Here is a 27,491-nt window from a genome sequence, read left to right on the forward strand (position 1 = left end):
ATTGATTATTGGCTGCTGTAAATATATATTCCATATATATTTCCATCTCGCGATCACTTCCCTCTTGATCAGACGGCTCGCCAGCATAGTGGAACCAGTAGGCTCCCCCCACACAGATCCACCACACATCCACCAGTATAATCAAATGGCCTGCAGTTACACAGGGATAGACGATAGGGGGCGGTATTTTCCCATCGGAGCTCCTAGAGGGGCTGCTGTACCAACGGGAGACTCGGTTGATGAAATATCAATTCAGATCGCTAATAAAAAAATAAAACGACAATACACGTCGTCGGCACTCAACGGGGGGCATGAAATACCGACATAACACGTCGTCGGCACTCAAAGTGTTAAAGTAGTACTTTTTGTTCTTCACTAGCTCAGTCGGTCTCTCCCCGCCTGCACTTTCATCGTCGGTGGCGTCTGAGTCTGAACCGCTCATTGGCTCTCCCTCCCTCCCTCCTTCCTCCTCCTTTCTCTCCTCCTTTTGCCTTTTTTTCTTTTTCTTTTATTTTCGTTTATTTAATTTTTTCTCCTTTTTTTTCTTTTTTTTTACCCATCCCAATGTTAGTCGTTATGCCAATTCCCAATCCCCTACCTGGTTGTTGCGTGCGCTGCCCCCTACCGTCGGTCTGGGAGGGCGGAGACTATCGCATGCTTCCTCCGACACATGTGTAGCCAATCCCCACTTCTTTTCACCTGGCAGCGTGGACTCTCACTGGGGGAGTGTAACGTGTGGAAGGATCACACTACCTCTCCCAGATCCTTCCCTTGCTGTGCAGGCGCCTCGACCGAACTGTAGGAGTCGCTGTTTTACAACGACCAGGACCCACCCTCGCCGGCTTCCCACCCCTGCTGACACTGCCAATTGTGTCGGTATGGATGGTCGACCAAGCCGGAGGCACCACAGCTGGATTCGATCCCACTGTCTCTGTGGTGGTAGACAGGCGCTTAGTCCGCTGCGCTACCCGGCCGCCTTCCTTTTGCTTTTAAAAATGATCACCTATAGACACCTATAGATTTTTGGAACACGCGGACAGCTAAATGGATTGTTTCGTAACGTTCTGTGTCCTCAACTTTGGAGAATGTGACCACGTGAAGTTTCTACTTGCACACTCTCAAGAAATGGTTGCAGTCTGGAACCCTCTAGATCACACACACACACACACACACACACACACACACACACACACACACACACACACACACACACACACACACACACACACACACACACACACACACACAAGCTCTCTCTGCTAAGTCAGTGGCTGACTATGGGCCACATGCTGCTGACAGCATCACAAACCCTGTGAATTGTGGGAAAATAATCTTTGAGCCCTTTTCCGCCTCATTCTTTCTTCTCTCTTTCTCCCTCCCAGGGTTCCATCCTCTCTTTTCATTCCTCTTTTTGCTCTCTTCCAAATGTGTGTGTGTGTGTGTGTGTGTGTGTGTGTGTGTGTGTGTGTGTGTGTGTGTGTGTGTGTGTGTGTGTGTGTTCACAGACATGCCTGTTTATTGATTGCGTGCTGTCATTGATAGCCATTCAGTTTTCCCAGGGTGAGATGTATTTTAATCAGTCTCTTTATGGTCTGCTGAGAATATAGTGACTTTTTGTTGATTTTTAAACACCCGCTGTTTTAACCAGCAGAGAGAGAGAGAGAAACAGACAGGCGGGCAGGCAGAGAGAGAGAGAGAGAGAGAGAGGCAGGCAGGCAGAGAGAGAGATAAACAGAGAGAGAGAGAGAGAGATTTGGCTCTGACCACTATGCAAATGAAGCAACATGAAGAAACACTGCAATCACATGGGTCTCTGAAGACCAGATGAACGGAGTCTGTGTGTAAGTTGTTCCGCTGCATTATTCTCTCTTTCTCTACATTATGAAACTGCACCTCGTCAGCATTTCTTTAGAAAACACACATCACTGCAAACAAAGTGACACTTTCTTTTATTTCATTTTTCACAGTGAATCGACTTGAAGACTTGGATGGATGGATGAAATGGATGGATGGATGGATGAATGAATAGACATATGAATGAGCGAATTGATGAATGGATGGACGGGGTGGATGAAAGAATTCAGAATGGAAGTATTTACGGCTAGTACAGTGTTCTGATCATAGCCCTCCATTTTGAATTATCTAATTCGCTGTGTGTCTCTGACAGAGAAGCATATCAGATTCCATCTTTCCTCACAGAACACACACACTCACTCACTCACTCTCTCTCTTTCACAAACACACACACACTCAGAATCTGCCTTTCTCCTCCCAATGTACATTTCTGTGAACAATTCAGGCCCATTGATATCAGCATAAACCCACTACCACACCAGCTACCAGGGACAACGAGATACTACAGTTCACATGCATAGTGCATATTGTACATAAACCGTGTGTGTGTGTGTGTGTGTGTGTGTGTGTGTGTGTGTGTGTGTGTGTGTGTGTGTGTGTGTGTGTGTGTGTGTGTGTGTGTGTGTGTGTGTGTGTGTGTGTGTGTGTGTGTGTGTGTGTGTGTGTGTGTGTGTGTGTGTGTGTGTGTGTGTGTGTGTGAGAGAGAGAGTGTGAGATAGCTCCTCACCCTCACATCCTATTCCTCTCCTGGCTGGGGACGGGTTCCCCGGAACTCCCTGCTCACAGCCATGAATCACCTTTCTCACATCTCCTCTCCTTTACCGGGGGAACTCACCCATAGATAAGGTACATTCATCCATGGGTGGTCTCATTCATAGATAGAAAGATACAGAATGAATGAATGAATGAATGAAAACTTTATTTAACAGATTGCAGAATGGGTACAATACAGTACGGCTCAATACATACAATTGTTAAGGGGATGCAGACCTGAGAAAGACGTTTGTCTTGTTTCCATCAGGGTCCCCCATTTTCAATTCATATAGACATTTATGACATACACAACATACATGACATTTATGGCAAAGGTGCATATAGGTATTTAGTACTGATACATTTGTGACATAAACGGTATTCCAATATACAGTACTGTTACCCCTAGATCCTGACAGAGTATATACATATGATGGGGAGGGGACTGTACATTAGGAGGGGGTGGGTGGGTGGGAGAGAAATATACATACGGCGGGGAGGGAATATATACATGCGGTGGGGAGGAGACTGTCTATTAGGAGGTGGTGGGGGTTTTGGGCATTTACGGTGGCCAGTTTCGAATTGCAGCCTCCCGTAGGTGCTCTTTAAGAGCGGTTTTGAATGTGGGCAGGGATTCACATTCCTTTACAGCTTTGGGTAGGGCGTTCCACATTGTTGTGTTGTGGCATAATTGCGAAACGTGTTTAGTCCCTTGTTTGAGCCGAATCTGGGTTTAACATGATTTGTTGAGCTTCCTCTGGTGTAGTGGTTGTGGTATTCACTGACCTTTGGGAAGTATTTTGACATGTACATGGGCACCCCGGTCGTATAGTGTATCTTGTAGACCAGGCCCATTGCAAGTTGCTGTACTCTGTCGTCTACTCTAAGCCATCCTAGGTTGTCAAAGTGGGCAGGGGTGAGGTGGGTTCTGGGGTTCAGGTCAAGTAGTCGTCTGACCAGTTTGTTTTGTGATGTTTGTAATTTTGTTTTAAGCGCCTTTGAGGTGCTTTGGTACCATGAGGTGCACGCATAGTCATAGTACCCTTGAATGAGTGCTCCTGCCAGAGTCTTCAGGGTATTCTTGTTTACCAGAGAGGAGATCCGGTACAAGAATCTAGTTTGTTGGTTGACTTTTTTTATTACATACATGGCCATTGTAACTGAGGGGTACAATTCCCTGACTGTATTGAGAGTATGGTATTATTAAACCACTACTTAGTTATGTACTTTAATTACTGGCCATACAGTACACGGTATATCTGGTGAACACCCACACAAGAATACAACAATGACACTAAAGTTCTATTTGGAGGGATTTATTATTATAGCAGCAACGATAGGTTACAGAATGAGAATTATACTCGCGCTTGTAAGGCGAAGAACACTTAAGTAGGTCAAGAGCGTAAGTCCATGAGCATAGTAAGATGGGTATAACTGACGCCACCTGTAGCATAAGAATTACATAAGGCACACTCGTAGTCAGCTGGAGACACTAGGGGGGTTCCCTCCGGTTGTAAGCCGGCAGGGTAGAAGAATGTTCGGGAGCAAAGTCTGGGTCAACGAGGAATAAAGAAGCTCCAGCTACGGGAGGCGGTACATTACTCCCTTGATCGGCAGACAAAAGCAACAGCTATAATCCAGTATGCGCGACAGCATGGATGAAAGCTAGCCAGCCTCTGTGGTTCTAGAGGCGGGCTCGATGGTGCTCCTCACAGGGTAGATCCCACACAGCAGTGGGGTAGACGGTTCTCTGCTCCAGCAGCCACAGTACCAAAGCAATATAATCCAGCCGGAAAAAGGCTCTGCATTCGCCGGTGTAGATTCTCCTGTGCACTATACTTCACATTGACTAGGTCGAACTTGACGTTATTTCACTAAACTCTGACACTTTTACTATCCTATTCGCACATGTTATAAGTGCTCTATTTAGACGCAAAGTTGCTCACTTCACTTGGTCGTTGACTCGTGGTGAAGGCTTTAACGTTTTGGTACTCAACGATACTTTGAACGAATGATGAACTGAATGAACTGCTGCTGCTTTCCACCTGCGCCGTATTTATACGTAAGGTGAATTATCTAGTGCCAACCTCAGTTCTGTCTCGTATTACTGCGCAAACCTGGACATGTTGAGACATGCCTTGGCGGTGGCTTTGAACTTGCCATTGGGGGTATGGCCGTTGGCGCCTAGGGGTCGCTGTCCAATAGGAGAACGAATATTATGGTCTGGTTTGTACCTAGGTAAAGGGATATTCCGTGTATATATACAAAGAATATACAAGGGATATCAAACGATATACAAATATTATACAAGGGATATCAAGCAATAAATATATATATTCGGTTTAATCTGACCCTTTGTAACAGCCATGCATTCATGGATAGACTAGGGATGGGAATTTGAAGGCATATCAATATTCTAATATCCTATTGAAAAGATTCCAGTTAACCGGATGTCCTAAGTACCCCCCCCCAGAAAGCAGCATGTTTTAACCCTTTCACTACCACACTACAGAAGGTTAACCTTTCACTACCACAATAACCTTCTGTATTGTCGCAGTGAAAGGGTTAACCATTTGGTAGTGAAAGGGTTAAAATGTATTACAGCCTCTTGGATAAATAATATGAGCACTGCACAGAAAAACACACAGCTAATTTGCTCATAATATTTCCCCATGTAACGTTAATTTGTATGTGTTTGCACGTATCTCTCTCTCGCGCTCTGTGCGCTACTTTAGCTCTGTGTAACATGGCAACACACAGAACAGTCTGCTACAGTGCAATCAGTCACCAGTTACTAACATTAGCCACAACTAGTAACGTAGCTGGCAAGTTAACAAATCTCAAGTACATATTTTATTATATTGCAAGGTAAAGTAAACCTACCATTGTGGCTCTTCATCTGAAACTTCTCCAGGAGCTTGTAGAGGGAAAATAACTATACTATATAGCGCCATAGCTCTGATCCATAGATAGATAGATAGATAGATATATAGATAGATAGATAGATAGATAGATAGATAGTAGATACAGTACATTCATTCATCGCTAGACTAATTCATAGATAGATATAGTGTATGTATCCATAGATTGACTAATTCACACATACATAGTACATTCATCCATGGCTAGACTAATTCACACATAACGTCACGGTGACCAATTGCAGCCACTCTTATTGTCTGGGACCAAATACGGCCACGCCCCACTCCCAGCAAAAAGTGGGAATCTCTAGAATGGGTTTGGGGCGGCGCTGTATACGGAAGTAGCTCTCAAGGTGACGATTAGACAACACTTTTTTGTTGTCAGTAGATGGCAGCATTGGTTTAAAATTAAAGGCTGAAAATGTTGAGAACTACAACACTGCATTTCCCAAGAGCGTTAGCACAGGTCGCAGGTCACTGGGATGGGTCTATATTCTCCGACGTGATCTGAACAGCGTTAAACTATTACTGCAACCTCGGTATAGCGACCGCGAATGGCCAACTAATTATCTTAACAAAAGTGCGCTGGTAGCATTACATATGTTGTCTAAAGGGGGACATATGGTACAATTTAAGATTCTAATGATAATCGGCATATAAAGGACAAGATAAAGCATCGTTAATTTGTAAGAAACCTCAATGAAAACGGCGCAGGGTGCTATTGTTATGAAAATGTGATAGAATCCTATAAAAATGTGGACGCACTTGGCCTACGTTCCGTTAGTACATTTATCCATGGCTAGACTAATTCACACATAGTACATTCATCCATGGCTAGACTAATTCACACATAGTACATTCATCCATGGCTAGACTAATTCAAACATAGTACATTCATCCATGGCTATTGGCTAGACTAATTCACACATACATAGTACATTCATCCATGGCTAGACTAATTCACACATAGTAAATGTATCCATGGCTAGACTAATTCACACATAGTACATTCATCCATGGCTAGACTAATTCACACATAGTACATTCATCCATGGCTAGACTAATTCACACATAGTACATTCATCCATGGCTAGACTAATTCACACACAGTACATTCATCCATGGCTAGACTAATTCACACATAGTACATTCATCCATGGCTAGACTAATTCACACATAGTACATTCATCCATGGCTAGACTAATTCACACATAGTACATTCATCCATGGTTAGACTGACCGGCTGATTGACCCAGGGAAAGATAGATTGACAGTTTACGGATCTGCACTGCTAATCTTTATGGCTATTACTGGCAGTTAGGGGCAGAGAGCTGAAGTCTAGACACTGACGTACACATAGGCAACACATGCACCAGCACCACCCAGTGGCAACAAACCTTACTGCACCATCAGGAATCTTGAAGGATTGGCACAGAAACGGAGATAAAACAGAATATGAAGTGAAATGTTACTCATTAGATGAGGGTGTCACTCTGTCACAGTCTCATTGATGTCTTATTCCTCTGCTCTCTCTCCCCATCTGTCTCTCTTTCTCTCTCCGTCTCTTTCTCCTGTAATTTTCCTTTCATGCTATTTTAAATTGTTTACTTCATGGTATTTTTCAGTGAGTTTATTATTATATACAGCAACATGGTTGTTTGTCTCAGTCTATGCTGGGTCTCCCTCTCTCTCTCTCTCGCTCTCCCTCTTTCTCTCCCACTCCCTCACTAATGGACACAAATGTACAGCTGCAGCCATCGGGACAAGTCCTTCTTGTATTAGTACTGCACTAGTGCTCTGCCCCCCCAAGCAAAAGTTCACAGTAGAAATCAGAGGAATTCTTGGCGATTCTGGTTCTATTTTCTGCTCTCAGAATATAACTGACCTGACACTCAGTTGACTGATGGACTAAACATTGTGTTTGAATATATATATATATATCACTTCTACGTTTGCAACATTTGAGAAGGAAAAGGCACATGTGAAAGAAGTATTACTAGTACTAATACATGATGTATGAGGGAGGGCTTGTACAGCGACTGGCACTGTAATACACCATTAACCATCGAGCATGTGTTCTTGTCTCTTCTCTTTTTCTGCCTGCTTGCACTCAGTGGCTTAAGGCCAAGGTAAGAGTCTCTTCTCCTCCTCCTCCTCCTCCACACGCTCCGCTCGGAGCTCCCAGCGCTCAACAGTCACCATCCTGTCATAACAACTGACTGCTGTTGGCTAAGATAATCTGATAAATGTGACGACGTTTAAGTTTCCATGGTGGAACTGAATTAAATTATTGTAAATGGATGGAAAAACCTAAATCATGTGACGACGACATGTGCCCTTCTGTGACCTTTATTCTACATCATAAGAAAAATTTAATCAGTGGGTTCTTTTTTTTTTATCCACTTTTTCTATTTTTCTCCCATCCCAATTCCACTGTGCCAATTCTCCCCTCCCCTGTCTTGAACGTTGCTTGCATATGCCCCCCACTGGCCGGTTGTAGGGAAGATAGAAGCCTTGCATCACGTGTCCCCTCCGGTACACGAGGAGGCAGCCTGTCACATATTTTCACCTGCCAGCGCGGACTCTCATTGGCGAGGTGTAACGTGTGGGAGGCTCACACTACCCCCGCCATTTTCCTGTCTCTGCTGTGCAGGCGTCCCCAACCGACCTGTAGGAGTCGCTGTCCACAACGTCCAGATTACCACCCATCGACTTCCACCCGCTAACTCTGCCAATTGAGTTAGTATGACGGCCGGCCCAAGCCGGAGGCAACGCCGACAGCCGGAGTCGAACCCGGTGTCTCTTGCGTTGGTGACGAGCGCAATGTCCGCTGCGCCGCCCATCAGTGGGTTCTTTAATAGTCAGCCTTTCCCTTTGTCAGCTACTGACATTGACCATTGCACCAATATAAACCTCAAATGAATCTTGTGAAAAATGTATTAACTCATATTTTTGATAAATGTCTAGATAAGTGATAAATAATGTATATTGACCATGTTTCAATATGTACTGTAACACATGCATGCATGTATGTATGCATCCATATATTTGTCAACACATTTAATTTTTACCATGTGTGTCACAAGTCCACCTCCAGAGAACTGCCTCCTCTACCAGTGTTTCCCCCAGAAATCATTCCTACTACTACTACTAGACAGCTGCAGCAACCCGCAGAGGTGGCATTCCATGTCCATTCCATTCCAAAAGCTCCAATGCTTTACTATGGAAACTGTATTTTGCAATAATAAAAAAAAAAAAACTGATCAACTTGAAACATTTCTTGACATTGATAAGTCTGCTTAAAATGGCTTGAAGTCTGCTTACGTAAACGTCTTTAAAAAAAAAAAAAAATGTAAGCAAACTTATAGTCTCCATAATACAGTATAGGAGCTTTTGAACCAGGGGACGGGTCACTTCTGCAGTCTATACCCTGTAGACTGAGAAGACTCAAACACTACCATTAGCATGTTAACCAGGTATAATGAGCTTGTGTGTCATTATCGCAGTTCCTCGGATGACTGTCCACGTATCTGCCAAGTATGAGCCAAATTGACATTTACCTTTAGTCATTTAGCTGAACGCTGTTCTCTAAAGCGACTTACAAGTCCTGTACAACAAATCAGCAGGAAGGGCACAACTTTGGCAGCTAAGGATAAGTGGTATTGTCAAACAATGTCAAACTTGAGTGCATAGTACTATAGACATAATTAGCATAATATATTAGCAAACTGTATATGGAATTCATGAGATTGGTATGATGGACATATTAATGCACACACGAGTGATACCCTGTTTGCACCCCGGTGTTTTAAAATGTGTTCAGGCGGGATGGATGAATGGCCAAGCCTACCTTTTTTGGGGAAACACTGGAAGACCGTAGTTTATTGTTAGGTTTATCTGGTTAGCAGCAGTTAATTACTGATTAACATGTTGCTTCTCTCTTAGCAACATGGGAACAACGCAGCAGGGCGAGGAGGGACGCTATCCAGGACCAACCCCCCCACACAGAAGCCACCCAGCCCACCCATGGCTGGCCGCGGCACCCTAGGGTAAGGAACACTTTGGGCTTTCATCCAGTAAGGAAATTCCTAGTAAATTTTATACGATTTTGTTGACTAATCGCTACATTGATTTAAGTGACGCATCTGTAAAATTGAGAGTTCCTCCACATACGATCATGTAGGATTACTGGAGATGTGCTTATGATGAATTTCTTTTTTTAAATAAATAACACATTCAGCATGAAAGAAGCATCAACTAGAGCTAAACAACTACAAAGATTGAGTAAGTAAGATCAAGTCAACAGAATTTTTTTGACAAATCGACTAAGAGTGGCCAGCCCTACTAAACAATGTCACTGTCTTCCATTCAGAAAAGTTATGTCCTTGTGTAGCAGGGTGGATTATCCCTGCTTCGTGGGAACTGTGGTGCATGGTCACTAGGTAGCGAGACACAGTAGCACTCTGGCCAGCTGCACCTCCGTCTTTGGGGTCCGGAGCGTCAACTGGAGACTGGCAGTGGGAGTGTATGAGGCCCAGGATTTACAAACCTGGTCCGGTACTCTGGTCTTCCTCCCTCTCTCTGGGGCAGTCAGCAGTACTCCCCAACACACCCTCACCCTCCACAATTGTCTCCTTAGCCCTCCCACACCTAATGACTGGATGGTAAAGAAATAACTTTGTTCCCCCCGCAAGCAGTACCCTCCCTCAGTAACACCAGAAACCTTACAGTGGAAATGGAAGGTAGAATAGGAAGGGGTTAATGATATATATATTACCCGCATCAAAGGGTTAGGATTAGGGTTAGGTTCAATAAAAGACACAGTGCTCAGTGCTCCCATTCTGGATGGATGTTATTATAACTCAGCCTAGTTACAACAATGCTACGTCTGGTGATTACTGCACCATGGGTATCAACACAATGATTACACTGGCATGAATCAATTATAGTATTACACCCAGGCACCAAGTGCTCTCACGGTACACAGACTAAGTGCTGCCCACGTCTGGGCGGAACATAGTATTTACCTCCTCTAAGGAATTACACATACACCGTTCCCGGTTGGTAATATGGGGAAGGAAGGGGGAGCATAGGGAAGGATAATAAAAGGGATTCACTGAACGGGAAATATTATGAAACACACACCTTATCACGCTCAAAGAAAAGGAATGAAATAAAAGAGTGAGCCCACAAAATACCGGTAAAGTCCTATCTTAATGCCGGCATATATTGTTCGGGGTACCCCTATGAAATGGTAGTAGCAACGTTACTTTCGCCCGCGGGCTGCACCACACTGTGTATTGTATAAGGAATCGGGAGCATCAATGCTCATTTGTACTCATCCGAAATGGCCGCCTCGCCACTCCACTGTTGTCCGGGAGGCAAGATGGCGTCGAACGCTCTCGGCGAGGATGTTAGCAGGCGGAGCTAGGCAGAGAGGCAGCCCCTACTGAGCGATGACGACCCCTGCTGGATGGGCGGAACTCCGTCGGCCGCAGGCAGCCTGGTGCAGGTCTGAGTGAAGTCCTCCGGAGCAGGCTGAATGCAGGCAGCCGGTTGCAGGTCTGGTCGAAGTCAGCCGGAGCAGAATGGTCGTTGGCCCACGCTTGTCCTGGTGCGCGCACTCTATACCGCACACTGTAACTACTATAACTCGGTAGTTAAAGACTTGGATACTTGTTTAACCGCACGTTACTTATACCGCACACAGTAACTATCATAACCCGATTGCTAGTGCCTGGCTCTGCACTTATTGTTCATATACTACCGCTGGTACTGCTAGGATATCGTGTCCACTAGCCAGTACTTGTTATCACCCGTTGTCCTCTCACGGGGCCCTCTGGCATAACGTCAGCAACAGGGCTATCCAGAGCCCCCGTTAGCTGCGACTACTCGTTGTCCAAGTTCACTGCCGAAGAGAACGGCTTCCGCTTGCCTCCTCCATATATCACCTCCCAACTCTCTCCGCCACTCTCTGCCTGCTACCGCCCCCTGCTGGTCCCGCCTGCCAGTCACAAGGGGAGACGCATTGTAGAATATGATTCAGTACTGTCATTTATAATCCATATTCCAGTAGGGCTGGGCGATATGGCCTAAATATGATATCACGATATTTTCTGACCTTTCGGCGATACACGATACGCATCACGATGTTTTTCTTTTTTTCCCCAAACAATTCATTATGAGGCTTACCAAGACAGTATTTGAGTTTGCAAGCTAACATTAAAGACAAAATAAAATACCCATGCATTTAGCATTTTTATATTATATATTAGATTTAGATTATTGGATTATTAGATTATATATTGCATATATTTAGCAATGAGATATTATATGATTTAGATATGAAATATGATGAATTGAAAATGGGGGACCCTGATGTAAACAAGACCAAAGTCTTTCTCTGGTCTGCATCCTCCAGTCCACTGTTGACTGTTGTTGTATTGAGCTGTACTGTATTGTACCTATGCTGCAATCTGTTAATAACGTTTATATTCATTCAGTCGGCAAACAGAATCATTTTGATTGACAGTCGCGTCTGCCAATTACGTCACATCGCTTGCACCCGCCCTGCTGTTCTTAGCACCAATCGGCAAGCGCGTATTAATTTTTTACTTCCGCTATTGGAGAGCTCAATGAAAACAACAATGGCAGCGGTAGCTCGCCGCGGCCGACGTTTAGCTTTTAGCTCTGCAGAATGACTAAACGACTGGAGGCATAATGATTTTACTGCAACGGATGTTATAATAAAAGCCTTTCCATACATCTGTCTGATTGAAAACGTTATTAACAGACCGCAGAATGGGCACAACGGAGTCAGCACGGGCTGAGATATGAACGGCTAATGCTTGCTATATCTAGGTCGACCTCGGTCGTTGCTATGTAAATACGCTGATGTTATTGAAAGTGTAACTATATAACGTCAATGCCACAAAACGAATGCCTTTGTTATCATAAGTAGTAACTTTTGATGCAGTAGTGTGTGTGTGGGGCGGCGCTGTTCAAAAGTGTCAACGTGTGGACCAGATTGACGCAACACAAGCCTCTTGGGCAAAACATCACGATATCCACGATACGTTTAAAAAGTGTATCGTTAATGAACTGTACCCGATATTTATATAATAGCGTCATATCGCCCAGCCCTATATTCCAGTGCTCTTCGGAAGGGGACGCTTGTGTCATTGTTCGTGTGAATATCAATGACACTAGTTAGAATGTCTTTGTGTACAAAAGGGATATAAAACACAGTCAGCAGTTCTGAATAATATACCATATTTTCCAGACTGCTACACTTGCATACTCAACAAACATTTGAACATCAACAGAAAAAATTACAGAAATGAAGAGGAAAAAGGAAACAACCAAGTCCAGACACTGAGACAAGCTGTGAGAAGTATGTTGAGTCACAGTGAGAAGTATGTTGAGTCACAGTGAGAAGTATGTTGAGTCACAGTGAGAAGTATGTTGAGTCACAGTGAGAAGTATGTTGAGTGACCGTGAGAAGTATGTTGAGTCACAGTGAGAAGTATGTTGAGTCACAGTGAGAAGTATGTTGAGTCACAGTGAGAAGTATGTTGAGTCATAGTGAGAAGTATGTTGAGTCACAGTGAGAAGTATGTTGAGTCACAGTGAGAAAAGTATGTTGAGTCACAGTGAGAAGTATGTTGAGTCATAGTGAGAAGTATGTTGAGTTATAGTGAGAAATATGTTGAGTCAAGTTCAAGTTCAAGTTCTTTAATAGTTGTCATACAGAAGTACAGAATACTTTCATACAAAATGCTTCTTACTGTTACGCTCCAGAGACTGTGCTAGACAAGATAGTATCAAATAACATAATAACATAATATAGCATGAATTTAGAAGAAGAAAATGAGGTCACAGTGTTCGGTATAGACATATGTACAATGTTCTGAATCCAGTTGGTAAGTTTCCCGTAATCCAATGTCTATGAGTGACTGACGGTCATATACATTAAATGCACCAACAGTTGGTACGCACAAAACTCTAAAAACTATAAATATTAACAAAAGTAAACACAGTCTCGACGGAGCGAACAGAGAGGCAGCCGGTCGGGGCGGCGCCATCATAGAGCACAGTGAGAAGTATGTTGAGTCACAGTGAGAAGTATGAGTCACAGTGAGAAGTATGTTGAGTCATAGTGAGAAGTATCTTGAGTCACAGTGAGAAGTATGTTGAGTCATAGTGAGAAGTCTCTTGAGTCACAGTGAGAAGTCTCTTGAGTCACAGTGAGAAGTCTCTTGAGTCACAGTGAGAAGTCTCTTGAGTCACAGTGAGGAGTCTCTTAAGAGTTCAGTATGAAAGATGGGATCATTGCTTTCCTGAGCTGATGGATTGGGAAGAAACAGAAGTACTGCTCGCGTTCACTCCCCGTTGCCTAGGTCAGGAGACTGTTTCTGGCACCCTGTCTGCGTTATTTCTAAACCTAGCCGCATTTCTGGCAGACGCTCTCTGATTGGCACTGACTGACGCTCTCTGATTGGCCTCTGTTTGCCCAATCGCGTGACGAGCTGTGTCTTTGCCCATTTCCACGTCAAACTGCCTGCAAACTACCTGGCGTTCTATCGCCATGCTCTAAGACAAACTCTAACCTTAACCAACTTCGAAAGAGTGCCTAAGCTTAACCGTCGAAAGAACTTGCCGTCACGCTCTAAGACAAACTCTAACCTTAACCAACTTAGAAAGAGTGCCTAAGCTTAACCAGTGTAGAAACAGGCGTCGGCCAATCAGAGAGCGTCTTGCCAGAAATGCGGCTAGGTTTAGAAATAACGCACCCTGTCTAGCTGTAGACTTCAGTGTTTGCACTGGATTGCATGAGGATGTTGGCTGTGTGTATTTTATTGACTTATCTTTTTTCTCTCCCCTCTCCTGCTCTCGGTCTCTCCATCTTTGCCTCCACCTACTCTCCTGCACCATCCCCCTCTCCTTCCCACTCTCTCTGTCCAGGCGTAACACTCCCTATAAGACCTTGGAGCCTGTCAAGCCTCCAGTTGTCCCTAACGACTACATGACCAGTCCAGCCCGACTGGGCAGCCAGCACAGCCCTGCACGCACAGCCTCCCTCAACCAGAGGCCTAGGACACACAGGTACAGACACACAGGCATGTGGGCGCACACACCCAGGCACAGACACACATACTCACATGGGGATGAACATGTGGATACATATACACCCACAAGCATTTACACACACAATACATACACACATAGGGAGTGACATGTAACACCAATAGTACACACACACACACACACACACACACACACACACACACACACACACACACACACACACACACACAGTCACATGTAGGCATAGACATGCATATGTGCACACACAACACACACACATCAACTCAAAAGTGATCGGTAGGATTTATCCTTCTTGCACAAATATATAGCCTATATAGCATATTGCAGAATACACTGGTCAAACACACACACACAAACACTCACCTTTGGCTTATTTGCAGCGCTCCACTAGAGCTTGTGTTGGTGAGTGTTCAGTGGTTCAGGTGGTTCCCTCCAGCTGTCGGAGCACTGGAGGTCCCTCATAGCCCGGTCTTACTAGTGGGACAATGCACTTGTCAAGTCAAGTCAAGTCAAGAGTTTTAATTGTCACGGCATACAGGTATACAATGAAATGCGGCTGGTCTTGCCCGCGACGATGTGCAATACAGTGGTACAACATATAATAGAATCCAATAAAAATACAGTGGTACAACATATTAATAGAATCCAGTAAAAAACAACAGTGCAATAAACAGGTACATGGTGTGCCATCTCGGTATCTGTACATAGTATTTACAGAGCATATAGGACATGCTAGGTAGCTTTAGTAGTGCAATACACTGTTCCTGATGTTATACTAATTTAAAGTGGCCTTTCCTCTGGCCATAAGTGTGCGTATGTGCGGCATGAGTGTTAAAGTGGCTGCTAGTGTGTGAGCGTGCTCAGCGTGCGTGTCGTGTATGTGCTTGTGTGTGCTTGTGTGTGGATAGTTCAGTTTCTGTGTCTCTCAATGTTCATTGTTCAAGGCTCTGATGGCCTGGGGGAAGAAGCTTAGCCTAAGCCTCTCCGTCCTAGTAGCTGGGGTTCGCAGGCGTCTGCCTGACCTCAGCAGCTGGAACAGGCTGTTATTGGGGTGGTGGGGGTCTTTCATTATCCTGCAGGCTCTGGATGCCTTTTAACACTAGCACAGCCATGGATAAAATGACACTAATTCCCGCCGGGAACGGGTCAGATGACCCGACAACCTTTAGAATGGAGATGGGAGGGAGAGAAGGGAGGGAGGGTCAATGAGGGAGGGAGAAGGAGGGAGGGAGGGAGGGAGAGAGAGAGAGAGGGAGGGAGAGGAAGTGAGAAGGAGGGAGAAGGAGGTATAGAGAGGGAAAGAGAGAGAGAGGGAGGGAGAAGGAGAGAGGGAGGGAGAGAGTGAAAGGGAGGGAGGGTCAAGGAGGGAGGGAGGTGGCCGCTCAGCAGAAATAGCTGCATTTTTCATTTAGAAATTTCAGAAACCGTGCCAGATAAAACGGGTACTTTTAGGAAAAGTCATTGAGTGACAGAGCTGGAGCTCGACCGAGTGACGAGGATACATTTATTGAAAATGCCTAGGGGTCATGTGACCCCTTGTCGGCTGTGCTAGTGTTTATTCACGTCAATGGAAGAGCATACAAACCAAGTTCACCTCCGGTTACACATGTATTTTGGTTTGTTCGCCAGGTCAAAGTTCAAATGAGGTCAACTTTGACCTAGGAATGACTCTTCTCAACCATTGTCATAGCACCTATGCCGATTTTAGATCGGGATGATTTCAGATAGGGACAGCTCAATACCACTGTTTCATTTCCCATATTGATACTGATACCACAACTTTGAGTATCTGCAGATAACGATAGCCATCTAAAAAACATAAAGCTCAAACTGTGAAACAAACATAAAAAACACCATGCCCAAACTGTGAAACAAACATAAAAAACACCATGCCCAAACTGTGAAACAAACATAAAAAACACCATGCCCAAACTGTGAAACAAACATAAAAAACACCATGCTCAAACTGTGAAACAAACATAAAAAACACCATGCTCAAACTGTGAAACAAACATAAAAAACACCATGCTCAAACTGTGAAACAAACATAAAAAACACCATGCTCAAACTGTGAAACAAACATAAAAAACATCATGCTCAAACTGTGAAACAAACATAAAAAACATCATGCTCAAACTGTGAAACAAACATAAAAAACACCATGCTCAAACTGTGAAACAAACATAAAAAACACCATGCTCAAACTGTGAAACAAACATAAAAAACATCATGCTCAAACTGTGAAACAAACATAAAAAACATCATGCCCAAACTGTGAAACAAACATAAAAAACACCATGCTCAAACTGTGAAACAAACATAAAAAACACCATGCCCAAACTGTGAAACAAACATAAAAAACACCATGCCCAAACTGAAACAAACATAAAAAACACCATGCCCAAACTGAAACAAACATAAAAAACACCATGCCCAAACTGAAACAAACATAAAAAACATCATGCCCAAACTGAAACAAACATAAAAAACATCATGCTCAAACTGAAACAAACATAAAAAAAAAACATGCTCAAACTGTGAAACAAATAGTCTCCTCCACTAAAGGAAGAAATACACTATGCAATACTGCTGCTTCTTTTTTATTTAGTCAAACCTTTTCACAGAAACTTTTAGCAGAATGGCCAGCAACGTTCAAAATGGATCGTACCAGATTATAACTTTTATCTTTTCCCAGTGTTTTTGGACAGTACGGATTCTAAGTATGGGATCGGCTCACCCTTAATTTCAGCTGTTGTACATGTGATTGATTGAACTCCAACCAACATCGTATCTCATATGGCCCAATTATTTTGCCTCGGCATGCAAAGAAACTTGGCGAAGCCAGATGCTTGTATGACCATTACCTCTACTTTCTCCCAGCATGGGTCAAGCGTAGGGGCCTATGAAATCCGTGTTTATCTTTTCCTGTTTTTCCGATTCGAATTTTCCCATTTTTGGATTTCTCGGTTTAAAATTGTCCTGTTTTCGGATTTCTCGTTTTTTCAGTTTAAAAAAAAAGATTTGTTCCTTTGGATTTAAGTGTAACCCAAAAAAAACAATACAGAAGTATGTTTTTAACTCATTTAGCGCCGGAGGCCTAGAGCATCTAACAGTAGTTCCTACTGTGCCACCACTCTAAGAGATAGGGCTGCATGGCGGTGTTTTCAGGGCTATATCTATATTCTATATTATAGCTATGGATACAATACTATGGCTCATTTGACATCAACTATCCATCGTTCAGGCGGCTGGGTGGCGCAGCAGACATTGCGCTCATCACCAACGCAAGAGACACCTGGTTCGACTCCGGCTGTTGGCGTTGCCTCCGGCTTGGGCCAGCCGTCATACTAACTCAATTGGCAGAGTTAGCGGGTGGAAGTCGATGCGTGGTAATCTGGACGTTGTGGACAGCGACTCCTACAGGTCGGTTGGGGACGCCTGCACAGCAGAGACAGGAAATGGCGCGTCTCTACATTTCGTAGCTCCATTTCTGCAGACCCCTCTCTGATTGGTTGAACTCCATTTCTGCAGACCCCTCTCTGATTGGTTGAGCGAAGCCCCTCTCTGATTGGTTGAGCGAAGCCCCTCTCTAAGGTACGCGAGGGAGGTGCGCGTAAGGTTATCGAGGTCGACGACTAGCTCAACTGGTTCGCCGCCTTGCTGTGGATCCTGCGGTGCGTTGGTGACAAGTTCGATTCCCTTCAATTTTTTTTTAATTTTTTTTAACATGCATTCTTTCGCCGGTTAAGTTTAGGCATGTTAAGTTTAGGCATTGTTTCGGAGTTGGTTAAGGTTAAGGTTAGGCATTGTTTCGGAGTTGGTTAAGGTTAGAAGGGTTAAGTTTAGGCGCTGTTTCGGAGTTGGTTAAGGTTAGAGTTTGTCTTGGAGCATGGCAATATTCTTTCGGAGTTGGTTAAGGTTATGGTTAAGTTTAGGCATTGTTTCGGAGTTGGTTAGGGTTAAGGTTAGGCATTGTTTCGGAGTTGGTTAAGGTTAGAAGGGTTAAGTTTAGGCGCTGTTTCGGAGTTGGTTAAGGTTAGAGTTTGTCGCAGAGAATGGCAATAGAATGCAGCCTATTTCCGCACTGCAGCTCTCTCGCGCTGCCGCGGTCACATGGGCGTACTGGCCAATCAGAGAGGGGTCTGCAGAAATGGAGTTCAACCAATCAGAGAGGGGTCTGCAGAAATGGAGCTACGAAATGTAGAGACACGGAAATGGCGGGGGTAGTGTGAGCCTCCCACACGTTACACCTCGCCAATGAGAGTCCGCGCTGGCAGGTGAAAAGATGTGACAGGCTGCCTCCTCGTGTATCGGAGGGGACACGTGATGCAAGGCTTCTATCCTCCCTACAACCGACCAGTGGGGGGCATATGCGAGCAACGTTCAAGACAGGAGAGGGGAGAATTGGCACAGTGGAATTGGGATGGGAGAAAAAATTGAAAAAATAGGAGAAAAAAGTGGATTAAAAAAAACTATCCATCGTTCAATATGTGAAAAAGAATAAAATTTTTCATGTATACGTTCACGTGTTATACCGTGGTGAATATAAGTATAGTTTCAGAGTGATCCTGATTAATTCCATAACATGCCGCTATGGAGGAATACGTGAATTTGACAAAGTGTTGGCGTTGCCTGCCTGGACACGCTACTATTTCCATGTTTTTTGATGCTTTGATCATCACCAACGGCATACGTTCTGGAGTACGTTACACCACATCGTCGCAACAATCAATGTGAAATCATGGTTGGATCAAAGCAGGATTGATGTCATAGTCCTTACCTTCACTAGGAGGTACCCCAAAAAGAATATTCCAATTGTCTGATTGCGATTTCCAGTATTGGTGTCCATCGTGTCGCCAACATAATCCACTACATCACATGCATCGGGGGCATTGGACACGTTCCAATGCCATCAAGTGAACCGCTAGACTCGCCTGATCAACAAAACTGTGCCCGGAGACATTTTAATGTAACACCGTGTGTGAAAAAAAGGTTTAGAAGGGTGGGCGATACTGCCACTACCTAGATGCGGCATGTATTGCACTCAAGCGATCTCAGAGTGGTTCCCTATGGTAACCCTGAGGTCCGTGTGAGAGAAATGAATAAAAATATAGAATAAAAGAAATAACGACACATGCTGAGGCTACAAGAGGAGAAGTTAGAGTCAAAATGGGAAAAGTGGGAGGAATATAGGAAGAAGAGGAACGACATCACAGAAGAATGAAAAGGAAACAAGAAAAGAAATTGAAATGTAAATAAACAATGTAAAGATAGAATTGACCGATGAACCCTGTCTTTTATTTCAGTTTTCTTTTTGTTATAATTTTTTCTTTATTGTTTCTGTCTCTTTAATTGTATTGTAAATTCTGTCTTTGTATTTTGTAATCAAAAATGAAAATAAAAATTTAAGTTAAAAAAAAATATATATATATAATAATAATAAAAAAATATATAACGATGAAAACCCGACTATACTCGGGTTTTCGGGGGTCCTGGCGCTCAACGCATGGCGAGATAACCCGCCTATCCTTGGGCCTGGCGCTGATTGAGTTCATAACAGTACATCTGCCGTACAACAGTGCCAGTGCAGTTCAATGCAGTTCAACTGCCAGTGCAGTGCAGTGCAATAACAAAACAAAAAAAAGAGATGACCTTTAACTCTTTGGACGCCAGACCTAGGGCTGGGCGATATGGAAAAAAATCATATCGCGATAACGATATGATAATTTTATTTTATTTCTCGATATCGATAATTATCGAATTGTTATAAGTATAAAAAAAAATTAAAAAAAAAAAAAAAAACATTTTTTTTTTTTTTTAACAACAGATGTATGTTTCTTTTGCAGCAATTCTTTGTCATTGCCGCCATCTTTAGTGTTACATCCCCTCACACTCCAGTTCTCAGGCTGCAGCTGGTTTAAAAGCTAAAGTAAACCGGCTTCTCTGCTGGCTGTGGCTCCAGAGGAGTTGAACAGTTCTGGCTCTGCTAGTTTATTTTCGATCTTTTGGCGCTTTTTTGGTGGACAAACCACCGCACATGTGCACTGTGACTCGTGACTGGAGTCTAGTTCTGCTAGCACACATAGCCTACTGTGTACAGACGGTTTCAAAATGTATTTTAAATTAGAAAGCAAACAAAATAAATGGACAAGAGAAAAAGAAATCTGAATTTGGTCAGTATTGTCATTTGGACAAGCAAAGCCATTACTTTAAGTTGCAGGCAAGAAAGACAAGTCTGTCCACTGTCTCTGTCCAAACTGCCCTGTTGCAGGTAAAAAAAAAAAAAAAAAAAAAAAAAAAAAACGATTTTTCGATTTTTTTTAAAATTTCGATATTCGATATCGATTATTAAAATATATCGCGATATTTATCGTTATCGTTATATCGCCCAGCCCTAGCCAGACCCGATGATAGTCGGGTTATCTCGCCATGCGTTGAGTGCCAGGACCCCCGAAAACCCGAGTATAGTCTGGTTTTCATTGTTATTTATTTTATTCGATATTTCCATTCATTACAGGCACACAGACTTGGGGTTAACATGGGGAATCATCCTGAGAATGCCAAAGTGCAATACCGGCCGCATCCACCCAGGTGGCAGTATTGAGCACCCTTTGAAACATTATATCTTGGCCTGTGCGTCGATCAAATGTCTCCGGGCCCACTTTTTTTTGTCAGGCGAGGCGGGCGGGTATCCCGATCCCATTGAGAAGCGTCAAATGCCTCCGATGCATCTGTTGTGGTGGATTATGTTGGCGACACGATGGACACCGGTACTTGGACTCGCCATCAGACAATTGGAATATTCTTTTTGGGGTACCTCCTAGTGAAGGTAAGGATTAAATTATATCAATCCTGCTGTGATCCAACCATGACTTCACCTCGATCTCAACATGTGTGTGTAACGTTACTCCACAACGTATGCCGCTGGTGACGATCAAAGCATCAAAAAACTACCCCCCCCCCCCCCCCCACCCCCACCCTTTCATGCATTCATGAGGAAACATAATACCTATAATATATATTTGATTTGGAAATAGTAGTGTGTACAGGCAAGAAACGGCAACGCTTTTAGTGAAATGCACGTATTGCTGCATAGCATCCTTTTCTGGTATTAGACAGGATCACTCTAAAACTATACTCATATTCACCACGGTATATAACGGGAATGTATGGATGAAATTTTTTTTTCTTTTTCACATATTGAACGATAGATAGTTGATGTCAAATGGGTTTGATTGATTGATTGAAAACTTTATTAACAGATTGCAGAATGGGTACAATACAGTACAGCTCAATACCATGGGCCATAGTATTGTATCCATAGCTATAATATAGAATATAGTTAGCCCTGCAAACACCGCCACTTATTCCTATCTCTTGGCGTGGTAGGAACAAACGATGCTCAAGTCCGTGGCGTCCATTGAGTTAAAGGTTCATGCTCCTCCAAGACTATTACGGACACTATTGTCCCAGAATGGATTTGGTAGCCGACTAGCTGTCATTTCTGTGTCTCCGTAGACCGTGCTGTTTTAGAGTCATAGTGAAGATTGATTTATATGAAAACCGATTTATGTATCATTTAAGCAAATTCCACGCCATTCCGCGATAATTCAGAATTCCGTGTTAATATCTCAATTCCATGAAATCCTCCGAAATTCCGTGATAGCGGATTCCATAGGGCCCTAGTCGAGCATTAGCTCTCAATTTTGTTTCTGTGATTTTGTGTCATCTGAAACTCAGGTTTTATTTGCTTGGCTTTTCCTTCCTAGTTGAAGAGACAGTGCTGGTGTGCTGGCAGCGTGTGTCTGTTCCCAGCCACAGATTGCAACATGGATATTGTTATGTGACAGGATGTACAGTAGATGATGTAATGAAGGGATGTCACACCAATCTGGTAATTAAGCTTGTCTCACACATCCTCTCATCACCATGTCTCTCTCTCTCTCTCTCTCTCTCTCTCTCTCTCTCTCTCTCTCTCCCTTTTCTCTCCCTCTCTCTCTCCCTTTTCTCTCCCTCTCTCCCTTTTCTCTCCCTTTTCTCTCATCTCTTTTTTCTCTCTTATCTCTCTCTTTCTCTCTCTCTCTCTCTGTAGTGGTAGCAGTGGGGGTAGTGGTGGCAGGGAGAACAGCGGAGGCAGTAGCATTGTGGGCATTCCCCTGGCTGTGCCCACCCCCTCCCCTCCCAGCATGGGTCAAGGTGAGTCCTGCAGCCATTATGTTGCCTACACTGGCTTTCACATCTGATCCGCTTTATCATGTGATCATATGGAAGCATAAGAATAGGAATTTATAGATTTAGATGTGATTAGGAATTTCTTTAAAGGTTCATGCCAGTCTAAATATGAGTTTGAGCCTGTTTACTAATCAGCACACGTATTTTACACTACCCCTTTCTTGGTGTGCAATATAGATTATCTTTTTATTTATTTATTTTTAGGTTTTTTCTTTTCTTTTTTTTTCTCTTTGTTGAAGCAAACGTTCTTGTTTACTGTCATGAACTCCCTCGCTTTTGGTAGGTAGACAGTTCAAAGGACCATATGGACCAAGGATCTCTCTCTCTCTCTCTCTCTCTCTCTCTCTCTCTCTCTCTCTCTCTCTCTCTCTCTCTCTCTCTCTCTGCTCCCCTTCAGCCCACGTCAGTACCTGTAGTAGTTACTCACGGCTTCCTTCTCTCTCCTCCCCCTCACAACAACAGTGCCGGCGCCGGTGCCTCAGGGTCCGGGTCTGGGTCCCATCCCCATGTCCCAGTTTGGGACCATCTCTCGCCAAATCTCCCGTCACAACTCCTCCTCCACCACCTCCTCTGCCTCCATGGTTTCGGCCACCGGCACATACCGCCGAGCACCCTCTGTCACCTCCCAGTTCTCCGTCTCCCAGCAACCCCACCTCAACGGAGGTCCCGCCTATCCCCAGAACTCAGGTAAACAGCCTATTCTATGTCTGTCTTTTCATTTGAAATGCAGTATGATGTCACATATAGTCATCGGGCTCTTGTCACAGCGGGCTCTTGTGACTGAGGTGTCATTGGGGGCGGGTCTAACCTATCCTGCTGCTGTTCCAAGGTCCTTACGTTGGTCACCGATGCGGAAGTAAACGACTACTGGAGTGCTGCCTGGGACTAGTGTTCTAAAGTTTGTTACTTTGTCAATAGAATCCTGGTCCCAGCGCTGTCCTGTGGGTGGTGACTTTCCACATGGTTGTCAAGGTGACGTTGTCAATGTCTAGGGGGCCTTTCTTTATTCTTTCTCTAAGGACCTTGTGCTGTTCTGGGAAGTAGTTGCTAGTAGCGTGGTGGATGCTGAAGAGAGTGCAGCTGTGTGGAGAATACGCAGGTTATGACTGCAGGCTGGCTTGGCAGCAGAGATACAGATGTGTTGTTTATATAAATAAAGTGTGATTTGTTAGACGGACATTATCAAGAGATTCATTGTGTAAAACCACTGTTGCAGTATGTATGATAAACTAAAATCAGCTTGTAATGCTTTTTTAAATACACTTAAATAATATACATTCAAACTTATTGCCAGGACATTTTATTATAATGAGACCTTGTAATCAGTTGGTATGCGTGCATTAAATACATTGTGGCACACAGCATTTGATAAACGTTGTAACAAACTGATGAATGGAATAGATGGATGGATGGATGTTTGTTTCACTGATAGATATTCTACGTGCGATTGTACTCATTAATGTATTGCTGTGAAATTAACTGATGATGCATTCTAATATACGCAAGAAAGAAATGAATCATTTGACTAGCGCAGTAACAAACGGAAGCCCCAATTTTCTGCTTAGTGCTTTCATTTGATCCAATTTGAAACTCAATTTGCCATGAAATCTTAAATATCCCTCCTTGGTAGATTGATAGATCCACATGAAAAGTGAAGTATGCAGATAGAAAGCTTTGCTGATACTTTAATACATACTGTAGTCAGTCAGTCATTATTACACTTCTTCTAACAATGATTTATATAAAAAGATTATACTCTATACTACCAAGACTTAGACCTCTACACTACCCAGCCACACCAGTGCTTAGACCTCTGAGTCTACACTACCCAGCCAAACCAGTGCTTAGACCTCTACACTACCCAGCCATACCAGTGCTTAGACCTCTACACTACCCAGCCATACCAGTGCTTAGACCTCTACACTACCCAGCCATACCAGTGCTTAGACCTCTACACTACCCAGCCATACCAGTGCTTAGACCTCTACACTACCCAGCCACACCAGTGCTTAGACCTCTACACTACCCAGCCACACCAGTGCTTAGACCTCTACACTACCCAGCCATACCAGTGCTTAGACCTCTACACTACCCAGCCATACCAGTGCTTAGACCTCTACACTACCCAGCCATACCAGTGCTTAGACCTCTACACTACCCAGCCACACCAGTGATTAGACCTCTACACTACCCAGCCATACCAGTGCTTAGACCTCTACACTACCCAGCCACACCAGTGATTAGACCTCTACACTACCCAGCCATACCAGTGCTTAGACCTCTACACTACCCAGCCATACCAGTGCTTAGACCTCTACACTACCCAGCCATACCAGTGCTTAGACCTCTACACTACCCAGCCATACCACTGCTTAGACCTCTACACTACCCAGCCACACCAGTGCTTAGACCTCTACACTACCCAGCCATACCAGTGCTTAGACCTCTACACTACCCAGCCACACCAGTGATTAGACCTCTACACTACCCAGCCATACCAGTGCTTAGACCTCTACACTACCCAGCCACACCAGTGCTTAGACCTCTACACTACCCAGCCACACCAGTGCTTAGACCTCTACACTACCCAGCCACACCAGTGCTTAGACCTCTACACTACCAGCCACACCAGTGCTTAGACCTCTACACTACCCTCGTCAAAAGGAGACACACACACAGACACACACAGACACACACACATACATACATACATACATACATACATACATACATACATACATACATACATACATACATACATACATACATACATACATACATACATACATACACACATACATACATACATACATGCATACATACATACATACATACATGCATACATACATACATACATACATACATACATACATACATACAACACATACAACACATACAACACAGTACACTGGCAGCAGAGCCAACAGACGAGACGAGGGGAAGCCCAGGACATAATGCACAGCAGCAGCAGATATTTACGTGAGAAAACAGTACATTCACTCTGAGCCACCCTCCTCGCCTCCCTCCATGTACAGCCATCTTCCCTGGCACAGACCCAGGGCAGTGATGTTGTCCTGTCAGGGGACAGCCAGACAGACAAGTCATAGATCTTTATGTCTGGCTGGCTTCACTCAACCACAACCATAAAATGTGACTTTGTGTGATTTTCAGTGATTGCAGCATATTGAGCCTTCACTCTAATGAAAGGGCACCGGAAGAAGTTGACATGCTGAAATGCCCCTGGAGGCTCTCTGTAGATGGTTGCATGGCAACAGAAATAGTTCCAGGAAGTAAGAATTTACCTCCTTTAGTGTGCAAGCCCTTTCATCAAGACAGTGGATTGGTGTGTGTCTGTGGTCAGAGTGGGGTGGAGGAATACAACTTAAAGGTGGAGTAGGCAAAAAAAATGTAAGCCTTTGTTGGTAACATTTGGTGATTTTAATTCTCTTTACATCCCAACAGCTACAAATAATTCAAATGCTGCAAGGGAAAACACCTGGGCCCTCATTCATCAATAGTGTGCGTAGAACATTTCTATTTCCACACGTAAGCACGGAATGTAGAACTAGTGTACGCACAGGGAAGTCGGGATTCATCACACGGTGCGTAAGCAGGCTCTATGCTCCTCCGTGTTGATGAATACCACTTTGTTCTACCGTCAATGCTCGTGCATGATTATCCATATATGGTCATGAAAATGAGGAAACACCCCCCATGGGATGTGAAATAATGGACTGACCCGAGCGGGACTCTGAGAAACTCCACGGAGAATTCACTGCTGTCGAACCAAGAAGACACTATCGCGTATTATGGGATAAATAAAAGGCGGATTTGTAAACGGTGATGTCAGATATCAACGGCTCCCTAAGACCATTGCTGCAATTCTGCCTGGACAGCTCAAAATACTAATAAAGACCGTTCGTTGACCACTGTTTGGCGTTGGTTGTGTGTCATTATAACCGTGCTGTAATATGAATGCCTTTATTAGTTGTGTTCGATTGGCTATATGATTTTTAGAGGCATCTATTTTGTTGTCGGCTAATAAAGACCGCGCTGGAATATGACTGCCTTTTCCCGTGTTGTTTGATTAATACCCAGGGGCAGGGATTAAAGTTCTCCTCAATTCTATTCCAAATCGCGATGGATCATCCGTCAATTTTCTACCTGCTGCATATGATTTCTAGAGGCATACTACAATCTATTTTGATGTCAGTATTGGGTAGCCTATATAAACAATATAATACGAGAGCATATACAAGAACAATGAATCTCACTGCATGTATGATGTAGCCTGCCTTTCAATACATGAACTTGAATTCCATCATGTTTGTGTGCGGGACTCACAAGACTGTTGTCACAATGGGTGGTACCGGTGTACAGTAATAATAACAGTCCACACAATATCACGATCCATGCCATAGCCTATGTTCTATTAGGACATGATCTGTGACGACAAATGTTCTAGAATGTTTGATTAAGATATCATACTCTGACAGCATGCCTATGAGCAACAAAAACGCGAACTTGAATCCCATCATATAGTCTGTCCACTATCTGCATGGTGTCATTGCAATGCGTTTTCTATTATTTCTTATACAGTAAAAAGGGGGAAGAACACTATAT

At 43.7% G+C, this 27,491-nt stretch overlaps 1 protein-coding gene across 2 annotated transcripts in view; it reads left to right on the forward strand.

Moving 5' to 3' along the window:
- LOC311239074 (abl interactor 1-like) overlaps positions 1-27,491 on the forward strand; it is a 147,059-nt gene that overhangs the window by 109,759 nt on the left and 9,809 nt on the right. The window contains exons 4-7 of one of the 2 annotated variants that reach the window (XM_084327303.1): positions 9,474-9,577; positions 14,493-14,633; positions 22,729-22,832; positions 23,331-23,573. In XM_084327303.1, the coding sequence (XP_084183429.1) occupies positions 9,474-9,577; positions 14,493-14,633; positions 22,729-22,832; positions 23,331-23,573 (592 nt within the window). The remainder of the gene's footprint in view (positions 1-9,473; positions 9,578-14,492; positions 14,634-22,728; positions 22,833-23,330; positions 23,574-27,491) is intronic. The other variant, XM_084327302.1, reaches the window with a different exon arrangement.

The sequence above is a fragment of the Notolepis coatsorum genome (assembly GCF_963971535.1).
Source record: "Notolepis coatsorum genome assembly, chromosome: 13".
Taxonomy (NCBI): Eukaryota; Metazoa; Chordata; class Actinopteri; order Aulopiformes; family Paralepididae; genus Notolepis; species Notolepis coatsorum.